The following is an 11,251-nucleotide window of genomic DNA, read 5'->3' as shown; positions in this document are numbered from 1 at the left end:
TTCTAGGAGCAAGGAAGGCAAACAGAATGTATACTGATGGGAGAAGAGACGGTGGTACTAGAAGACACACGAGCTAAGAAATATCTGGAGGATATGGAGAGATAAATCACTGCACCTTCAAGATGATTCTGAACAACCACTCAAACTATTCTTTAATGCCCAGAAATGTATGGCTTCTTCGACTTAATCCATTTCTTCTATATAACGTGAAAAAAAACAAGTGCAAAGGATAGACTAAGATCATGGACTACAGGTGCTGTTATGAGTGAGACCATCCAGTGTTTTTCGTCTTCTTTCTGGCTTATTTCGCTGAGCATGATCCCTTCCAGCGCCATCCATGTTGCTGCAAATTGCATGTGTTTATCTTTTTTGAATGCTGAGTAATATTCCATGGTGTATATGCACCACATCTTCTTGATCCAGTCATCTATTTTGGGGCATTTGGGTTGTTTCCCTATATTAGCTATTGTAAACAGTGCTGCTATAAACATAGGGGTGCAGGTGCCCTTTTGAATTAATGTTTCTGTGTCCTTAGGGTTAATACCTAGGAGTGGAATCGCTGGATCCTATGGAAGCTCTATGATTAGTAGGTTGAGGAATCTCCACACAGCTCTCCATAGTGGTTGGACCAGTTTGCACTCCCACCAGCAGTGCAGGCGAGTTCCTTCTTCTCCACATCCTTGCCAACATTTATTGTTGCTAGTTTTTTTAATATGTGCCATTCTCACTGGTGTAAGATGGTATCTCATTGTAGTTTTGATTTGCAGTTCGCTGATTGCAAGTGATGCTGAACATTTTTTCATATGCCTGGTGGCCATTTGCATTTCCTCTTTGGAGAAGTTTCTTTTTAGCTCTTCTGCCCATTTTGTGACTGGATTACTTTGGTTTTTTTGAGTCTCTTCAGCTCGCTAAGAGCATTCATTATTCTATGAGGACATCAGAAGTCTGCATACTTAAATTTCTAGAAACTTCTGAATACTGATTTTACACATGATCATCACAAAAGAAATCTTTCAGGATCAGTACAATCCTGATTACTTTCTGAACTGTGTAGGTTTTTCTTCTGATTCATCAATGAAAAATACTTGCTTTAGAATTGAAAAAATCCCCATACTTTGCCCCCTCTTGTCACCGATGAAGACATGGAGGTGCCGCTGAAAGCCATCTTCCCTCAGCGCCCACGGGCCCTAGGAGGAGACAGTGATGATCACTGAGGGAAGGGCAGCCGTAGTCTCTTCTGACTTTTTGGAGAAGCAGCTGTCAGTAGTTTTCCTGAAGCCTCCTAATAAAGGTTAAAGGCTCCATTTAACTAAGCCCCTGGAGGGGCCTCCAGGATGGCCTAGGGGTTCGTCTCAGCGCTATCACCGCTGTGGCCTGAGTTCAAGCCCCGGCCAGGGAGCTACCCACAAGGAGCGTGGGAGCTAGCCCCCATAATGGGGCATGGAGCTAGAGCGCATGTGGTGCAGCAGAAGGTCTCTTCTCTGTGCCTGCTGCTCAGCTATGCTATGTGCTGCAGATCTTGCCCCGCCCCGCCTCCTCCCTTCCACAAGTTGTCTTCTAGATACTCCCAAGTGCCTAAACCAAATAATGTGAATATCAGTCGTGATTAATAACTACCATGCCACTAAACACCCCTCCATATGGAAAGTATCTATTACCCCATAGTACCTTGAGTTTTTAATTTTGGCATTGATTTATATTATAAATCAACTACACCATTTGTTCTTTCCCTATACTAATGACTATTTTCTTTAACTCAGCCTTAATATTCCAATACAAATTATAAACATACTGAGTTCTCAATGAACTGATGAGTTCCATTACTCTCCCCCCCCCAAAAAAATTCTTATTTTCATCTTTTAAAAGGAATACAATTCAGAATTTTTGTAAAGGCCCAGGCTAAAAAGAGATGCTCAAGATTCTAGTCTTAATGAAAAATTGACAATGAAATTACCTTCAAAAATGTGTCTACTTCAATGTTAATGAGTGTGCTATACACAGACAGAACAAACATGTTACTATGATTTGAATTTATGCATTTGTGATAGATATTTTCTGTGACTTTCATACCACACACCACTGCTTAGATCATTTAACATGAAATAACTGCACTGACACACCTTGTCCCATTAGCTGTAAATACAACTTTTAAGCCTTAGTTGGAATAATATTTAGTCATAAAATTAGCAAAATATGCCTTATCTTTTCAAATATAAAAAGTTTTAGAAAATACATCTGCTATACAGCAAACAAGTGATCTCATTCTACATGCAGAGGGTTTTAGAAAAAAAAACTGTTCAAAGAATTTGCAAGACTTAGGATAAATTCTTTTTATTACACATAATATTTAGTAGTCATGCTCAATCAACAAGGTCAACAGAAACTTGTAAATATTCTGCTAAATATACATTTTTTTCAGTGCGGTAACATTAAAGTAATCCCTGTTTCCTTTATTCATATAATATTGCAAACTGGGGAATAAATAACGATACAAACACACAGCTTCCTTTCTTAAAGAAGTTTAGATTAACAGATGTTAAGATTTGTATTTATTGATAAGTCAAAGACTGACCTCAGTAACACCAAACTCAAGCTAGCTCTTGGTCAGAAAAGTGCAATAGAGGGTGCATGAAAGTGACACCTTGTGGTCTCCTTAGTAGTCTATTTGAGGTGATTTTTTTTAACTGCTATAAGCTATAACTAAATAAAAACTAGTCAAAATTCAAAACATTCTGATCAAAGTGGGTCTGCACATGTCTTTCAAACCCCTGCTGGTCATAGTCAGGAGGGAACTGCTCGCTGCACATTGGGCATACTTTCCAGTGACTTTCGACATGTTCTTCAAATTTGCTCTGATCATAGTTAGGAGGGAACATTAATTCACAGAGGGGACACTTCTTGTGAACATCAAAGCTTCAAGAAATAGGAAAAGGAAAGAATTACATATTTCTACAAATAAATTTCTAACAGCAATAATCTTTAAGATCTAAAAGTTTACATTTATCTAGCTAAGCTGATTCTTCACATTAAACAACTTACCTTGAAAGTCTTTAGTGACTCCAGAAACCGCTTATCTGGCTTCTAAAGACTTGTTATTGACAATAGTGTAAATCATTTGCCAAATCACAAAGCCTCTGAATTTAGGTTTACATTTACACTGACAAAGGGAAAAAATCCTTTTTAATTAAAATTCACTATGTGAAATAGGCTTGGTGATAGGAACTCTTCAATTTCTGGCTTTAAAAAAGTGCCCTTTATAATTCTACAAAGATGAATACAATGGGGGCCCACACCCAGAAAAGTCTGAGGTAGGGCCATATTCATTACTAACAAGTGTTCTGGGACCATACTTTGAGAGGCACTGGTATATTTAATCAAAATTATACAACAGAAATAGAAAAATTACCTGGAGTCAAAGCAAAAGCCGGTTCCATGCCCACGTAAATGCTGACTTGGAGGAGCAGCAGCTGGGGACACATTCTCATCCTCCTACACAAAAAATTTTGCAATTTTTGAGACGAATGAAACCAAGTTAGTTCCTAAATTCATTCAAGTATTTTATAAAGGATTACACCTTGTGCAACTCAACTTTATTGAGCATATGATCACTTTAAGATTTTGTTAAATGCAATCTGATTCGCAGTAGGTCTGGAGTAGAGCTGAAGATTCCAAATTGCTAACATTACCATTGTTTCAAGGCTTTTGAGTGGTAAGGGTTCCAAAACTGCAGGAGGTTAGGACACCACAGTGAATTCAAAGGGGTACTATGGGATATTTTTAGTTTTCTAAATTAACTGGATACACAGGAACTCTGAACATCTATCATACCATATGAACAACTAATTCAAGATAGTTCAATTTCAACATTAGATAGAGCTACCTTCCTTTCAATGATCTTTAAAACACTGAGTTTTTGGCAGTTGCTAAGATATAAATTAAGTCCCCTGTGAAATACAAAATGAAGGTGGCTAATCTAATCTGATGCCAAGGTTTGAGAAGTCATAGAGCGATTAGCCATATTCATCCCATTAGTGACTGATTACTTAAGGATAAAATAAATTTTTCAATTCATTTTTTTAATTCTTAAAATGTTTGCTATATTTGTTAGGACATGGTTATATATTTCTTTTGTCCAATGGGGTGCCAGTAAAATTTAATGTGACACTAAGGGTACCACGAAATTAAAGTTTGGGAATTTCCGGTTTAGTCAATTTTAAATCTGTCAGCATACTAGCATCTACAGTCAAACTGATGTGTCTCAAATACTGGCTGTGTGATTTGAATCAAGCCAGCTAATCTATCTCAATTTTTTCCATTATATAACAGTAATTCCTATATTACTATATTAAAAAGAGAAGTATCGGCTGGCAAAGACAGAAATGTTTGTTACCCTATTGTATTGTTATGGCTATCAGGTAAGGGTGTCATACAAGACTTTTGGTCTGATAGTTAACCACAATTTCTGATGAGAAGGAAGGAGATACGGCAGGTGCTAAGAGAGTAGGTCACCTCAACCCTAACTCAACTGTGCTAAGTCCAGTGACCATTAATTACTCCCAGGGCAGAGAACCAGAGAAATTAAGTCAACTCAAATTTCCTTTCTATATTCTAAAATCACTTACAAAAATACTTTACTCGTGATTTTTGTTGTAATGACAAATTGTTTTTAAAAACATGGTCTGAATGTACATAAAAATTAGTTTCTGTCTAATGTAAAAAATCTTTTGACTGCAAAATACAATTACCCCAAGGTGTGCCTATTAAGAGCCTTCCATCTCATTACCAAATCTAGGCATGTCAGCAAATGAGCACAAGACTCTAACACTGCTTCTCATGGGTTTGCAGGAGGGCAAAGCACACAGATCAGAAAGAACATTCTGCTAATTAAACTGAAGCAGATGACTACAGAGGAGAATGGCTTGTCACATGTAACATCTGTGCCAAGAATGATCAGATTAGATATGCAAAATGTGAAGTAAAGGTGTGAAAAAGCAGTAAGATGATACTCTAGACCTTAAATAGGCTACAGAAGTTCTGACAGTTTTCCTAATTATTCCCAGTAATGGACACAGAAGGCCAAAAGGCAGAAGGGAGAACACATTTTTCTCCATTATGGGTGTTGAGCACTAAGGCTAAAATCATGCCTGTCTGAACACTGATCAGTTTCTGCAAAGGTTAATAGCAATTAAATGCAGCAAACTAGATTAAATGAGAAACAGGTCATGATACCACTGTACTTGCAAAGAGCACGATATAAAGCATTTCTTTTAAATTCATCTTCATACACAGAAAATCCCAAAAAAGCTGCTATGAAGACACTATTTACTAAATGGCAAGAAACCTCTTAAATGAAATAAAAATAAAATAATGACAATACTACCCTAATGATATGACTGAATTCTCATGAGTGTTATATTGCTAGATTAAATACTAATGTCAAAGTTTTTCTCTGAAAAAGAAAACGACATGATACATACACATTTTTTTCTAGCTAAAAATAAAAAACCACCTTAATACTTAAAAGTAGGGTAGAAATGCTACAATAAAAAGATGCACACTGATGCGTAACAGTCAATTAAGAGCACTTTGCTTTTTCCGGCCTAGTACGTTTACAATCAAAAGAATACAGTACTTACTTAGTGATTATTAAGATTGAACTCTGTGATAACTACAAAACTGTAAGATTATTTTCTGAATTTAATCCTAAAGTGTTAGGTGTAAATGTAATGTGTAAATCCTAAAATGTAAGTCTGAAGCATTTTTCTAATTTAAAATGCATGCAGGTTTTTCCAAAAGTCAAGCAAGTAATGGTGTATACACACACACTTTTCTCACACACATATACATAACTCTACAGAGGACAAGAAAGGGGGACAAGCAAAGAAAATGGAAATTCAATTTACCTTACTATCCTCAGGGTCTTCTAAGCCATCAGGCCGACTCAGGTTTCGAGCAGGCTGACTGCAGACCACATTGTCTTCCAGTCCCCAAGAAGGTAGTCTCACAGGTGGTCTTTGGATTTCATCGGGGTAAAAAGCACCATCTGCTCCATCTGAAATAATTTTGGAAGAGCAGGGTGAAACCCTGGTACTAAAATTAGCATCTCTGTGTTCACCTATGATGAGCAGGATAGCAAACAACCATTTTAGTGCACTAAAAATTGTTTATAGCCTGAGGGATTTTTAAAAATAGTAACTACATGAAGAAATAAAATGTAAGGGAAAGAAAATGCTTATTTAATAAGCAAAAAAGACTACTTATTCATAGTATATCACTTCTCAATGAAGCTAGTGTTAGACATTTAAAACTGCTTGCTATAAAATGTTTCTTTTAGAGTGGACTGTACCAGCAGTATTCTAACCCCACAAAGATATATAAACAAAACCAAAAAAATTTCCATATTCAGTTAACCCCAAACCAAAAATATTTTAATAACCTCTTATTTCCTGTGCTGCATAAGGATTACCATATTGTAGAACAGGTTGTATATTTGGTACTGCAGGAACATGACCATTTTGCTCTGAGCATGTGCTCACACACTGAGAGATCTGCTGAGGACTCTGGGAATTCTGACCTTCCATTTTCCTTTCTACTGAGTTTTCTAGACTCCTCTCGATAAGTTCCTGAAGTTAATAAAAACAAAGGAAAAGAGGCAAATTAATCAAATGTAACAGCATTAAGCATGTGGCAAAAATATTAACATCAAGGGTATTTCCCTATTATGTTTAAAATATACAGTTGGAAAGGCTACTTCTCACTTCTCATAAATGCTCCTTCCACATGTAGCAAAGCAGAAAACCCAATGTATTTTCCAAATTTATTCGTGCCAAGAAAGTGGCCTAAATTGAGCTAATGGAGGGAAATTGTCAATCTCTTACAATTTAATGATTAAGAAGTTAAAAGACCAAAAAACAACCCAGATCACTTCCCTAGTAAATTCTATTAAATATGTTAGGAACAATTTTTTTTTTTAAATACTACTCCAGTATAGGGCCTCCCCGGTGGCGCAGCAGTTGAGCGCTGGGTTGCGAAGCTGCCCGCAGCCTCTGCAGTGCCGGTCTGATCCCCAGCTGCTCCCCAGCCACTGGAGGAGGGTCCCACATGGCACGCAGACCTCTCCTGCCACCCGCTGCTCCCCTCAGCAGTGTACTTCAGTCCTTCTGCCTGCTCTGCTCCCCGCTCTGGTGAATTCTCTCACCCCCCCCCCCTGCGCTTCTGACTGTACCCAGTGCTTGTATAAATAAATAAATCTCTTAAAAAAAAAAAAACTACAGTATATAAACTCTTACAAAGGCTAAAAGAAAACACTCCTCAAGTTACAAAACAAGCCAGGAAAAGTGCAGATCTCACCCCTCATGATTATTGTTGCAAAAATCCTTAATGTTTATTAAATCAAATTCAACAGTAATCATGACCATATGGGTTTTATCACAAGAATGCAAATTTAGTTTAACATACAAAAACAGACATACCACACTTGTAAGGAAAAAACCACATGCCATTTTCATTTAGATGCAAAAAAAAAAATTCACAAAATTCAAGTCATTTTTTTTTTTAATATCTCCCTAAACCAGGGTAAAAAAGAAATTCCTTAACTTGATGAAAGATATCTGCAAAAATCTCTAAGAAACCTTGATGGTAAGAACCTACTAAGATCAATAATATGGCAAGGATGTCTATTCTCACCACATCTGACACTGTACTGGAGATTCTGAACAGTGGATTAAGGCAGGACTAAGATAAAGGCAGGCAAATGGGAAAGGAAGACATAAAATTCTATTCACAGACCTGATCATATATCTAGAAAATCCTAAGGAACTTACTAAAATCAGGAGGCTAACTGAATTTAGCAAGGTTGCAATGTATAAAGCCAATATCCATAATCGCATTTCTATGTATCAGCAACATTTTTAAAACTCAATTAACAGTAAAAGCTTGATAAATACATAGGAAGAAATTTAACAAAAGATGTGCAAAACAACACTAATAATAAACATTACTAAAAGAAATTAAAGCATTCAACACAGAGAGACTCCACATTCATGAACTGGGAAACTTAACATTTTACACTATTAATTACCCCCAAAATGATTTATAGGTTCATTGCAATCCCAATCAAAATCTCCACTAGGGTTTTATATTTATTTACAAGCTGATTCTTAAAAATAGATAGAAATACAAAGGTCCTGGAATAGCCCATTTTTAAAAGCAGAACCAAACTGAAGATTTTTACAATCTCATTTCAAGACTTACTATAGAGTTGATTTTAAGACCCAATTTTAAGACTCATTACAAAGCAATAGTAATCAAAAGAGTAGTGTACTAACATACAGGTAAATACATAATCAGCGGTTGGCAAACTTCAGCTTTGTACACATATAGCCTCTGTGCCAACCACTCAAATCTGACTGACGCTGGTTGGGGATCAAACTCAGGCCTTAGCTGTGACAATGCTGAGACTTAATTCCTAGGCCACCAGGTAGGCCCCCCCACAAGAGAAGATTCTTAACAAGATTCTTAAATATGCATTCAAAGCCCTCAGCCCCAAAATTCATGTTTAAAATTCATGATGTACATGAGCTTAGATGGGGGAGGGAGGAACTATATCTTTTCACTCAATTGTAATTGAAATTTGGCAGGTTTTTTTTTTCTTCCCAATTTTGTATGTAGACAAAACAAAACCACAATAATAGTGCAATACATATAACTATGACCTACGGAAGTCAGATATATTTATTTCATATTACAACAGTTGTAGTCATCTCAAAACAACCATTGTATTCATCACTACTTTAAAATCATGGTATGTAGTAGACATGCTGCCAAAGTTTTTAATAGGCACATAAACTGTCTCATAACTCAAAATTTACTACTTTGTTAACTTTTTCTTTTAGTTTTTTTTCTTTGTGAGTATGCATTTTGCTGTTTTGTTTATTTTTTTAAGATTTATTTATTTATACAAGCACTGGGTACAGTCAGAAGCAGGGAGGGTGAGAGAATTCACCAAAGCCAGAGCGGGGAACAGAACAGGCAGAGTGATGAAATATACTGCTGAGGGGAGCAGCGGGCGGCAGGAGAGGTCTGCGTGCCAATTGGGACCCTTGTCAGGGGCCAGGGATCGAACCGGCGCTGCAGAGGCTGCGGGCAGCTTCACAGCCCAGCGCTCAACCGCTGTGCCACCAGAGGAGGCCCATTGCTGTATTAATTTAAACATATATTCTAGTGTGATAATATACATTTGTAGAGGTGTGAATGTATAGCCCTAAAACATAAATAGTGTTACAAGTCAATGTATTCCAATAAGTATAATTTTTTTAAATCTTTCTGAAAATACATTGAGAAAATATTTTCTGAAAACAGAACTCACCAGACTATCAAAAGGTCTAGAACAGATCAGGAAGCCCTTCAAGATCTCCCCTAACTTCAATGACAAGCATGACACAGGTACAGCTATCTAACCGAAGAAAAACATTTAACTACTGATTCACAATTCTCCTAAAATAAAGTCTCCACAATCTAAGAAATAATTTTGTTAGGAATTCTAACAGTTCCAAAAGTTGTTTAGCTGGTTTGCCTACGCTAGACTGGTAATTTTTTTTTAAGAGCCCCAAAGTGGCTTACAGTAACCTTGTTTTACAAATTACTTGGCAAGTTAAGGATGTTTTTACCATTCCAGCCATTTAAATAGGAGGAATAATACATTTGTCTTATACCTGCCACGTGCAGATGCTGTGAGAATAAAGAACAGAAAATGCTTTGAATCACAACCTTGTGAACAAGTTGTTCACAGTATTTTTATATATGGATAATTCCCATTTTTATCTTTGTAACACTTCCAGATAGGCTCTATATTATAGCAAAAATGGTAAACGTACACAGTAGGGATGGGACCCAGGAATTTGTTTCAGGAAATGACATAGTTGATTCTGCCGCAAGTTCAAGTTTGAGAACTACCGAATTTGACTTCACAGTGGAAGAGTGTGAAACAGGAAACTGGTTTAAAATGGGACGAGAGATAAGTGGAGGCCAGCTCATACAAAATATTACAGGATTTTTTATCCTAAGTGCATGGGAAGTCCATTAAGCAAGACAGTGATGGGTTTCTTACCTGACTTCAGGTAAAAAGAGATGGATGAGGGACACCCAAATGATTCTCTCTCTTCCCCTCCGCCCCCAAGAGTGAGCAGGAATTACATATATTTGGTCTTTGTCCATTTCCCAACACAGAACTCCAAAAACCTTTGAAATTCCTGAATGATACTGTCTTCTGACATTCACAAGGAGTTCACTTAGATCATCTAACAAGAGGACTGTAAATGGGCTCTCCGGTGGTTTCAAGGGAGGGGCTGATCATCCAAAAGAGCAAGCAAATGGACAGAGTTGTAAATTTTAGCACACACCCATCACTGTGTGAATAACTGAATTTATTCATACATATTAACTGAAGCCCAAGTTTGGGGAGCTTTCAATTGGTAAACATGTGTCAAGATCACCCTTGAAAAATGCTGGACATATGGTAAGTCACCAAACAGCTTCTAAAATATTTCCTACTACAATAGAAAACCTGATAAAAATTTTCTGTATTTGAAAAAACTATTACTCTTTTCGTAAATTTGAACATTGTAAAATTTGTTAAATACAAAATATGCAACAAAGACCAAATTAATACATTTCAACACTTAGGTAATTTTCTCATAAGGAAAATATTTTAAAATATTATTTAACTAAAGATATTCTCCAACTAAAAGCCTTACTACCATGTGTCAGTTTTTCATTTTATCTCAACTTTTTTTTATAATCACCCTCACATGAACTATAAAATGGGTGAATCTTCACAAAGTTGTATTATCATTCAGTGGCATATGAAACATTTTTTAGAAGTACACTGTTTAATACCTTTTCCCTGGAGAGATTTTCCAAATGTGCAGATAGATCATTTATTTCTTTGTCTTTTTCTGCCAACTGAAGCTGAATAAAGAAAAAAATTATCATTAATATTTTTCATTATCTACTCTCTTTATACTTACACTTCTAGTTCATCACATCCTATTAAAAATAATTCCTATGACGATACCCATGTATTTTTTGTTTCTTATTCTAAATTACTTGTCATTATTGACATACTACCCTTACTCCTGTACATGTACATGAAATTATACCACCACTGTCATCCTCTCATGTTCGTTTTTTGCATTCACTTTTTGTAACCAATCACAAATACCAGTAAAATTTCCACAAAGTTTTTTTCTAT

General features: G+C 36.4%; 1 protein-coding gene across 6 annotated transcripts in view; it reads right to left on the bottom strand.

Annotated features, from left to right (window-relative positions):
• Positions 1 to 2,711: 2,711 nt before the first annotated feature.
• The window catches only part of TAX1BP1 (Tax1 binding protein 1), a gene marked incomplete at both ends in the record, with an annotated part of 43,242 nt that continues 34,702 nt past the window's right edge, over positions 2,712 to 11,251 (bottom strand). For 2 of the 6 annotated variants that reach the window (XM_084229691.1, XM_084229694.1), the window contains 5 exons: positions 2,712 to 2,913; positions 3,407 to 3,489; positions 5,904 to 6,052; positions 6,437 to 6,623; positions 10,897 to 10,968. In XM_084229691.1, coding sequence (XP_084085817.1) covers positions 2,712 to 2,913; positions 3,407 to 3,489; positions 5,904 to 6,052; positions 6,437 to 6,623; positions 10,897 to 10,968 — 693 coding nt within the window. The remainder of the gene's footprint in view (positions 2,914 to 3,406; positions 3,490 to 5,903; positions 6,053 to 6,436; positions 6,624 to 10,896; positions 10,969 to 11,251) is intronic. The other 4 variants (XM_084229692.1, XM_084229693.1, XM_084229695.1 and 1 more) reach the window with 4 other exon arrangements.

This window comes from Talpa europaea (assembly GCF_964194135.1).
Source record: "Talpa europaea genome assembly, chromosome: 3".
Classification (NCBI taxonomy): domain Eukaryota; kingdom Metazoa; phylum Chordata; class Mammalia; order Eulipotyphla; family Talpidae; genus Talpa; species Talpa europaea.
This window is presented reverse-complemented; position numbering and strand designations above follow the sequence as displayed.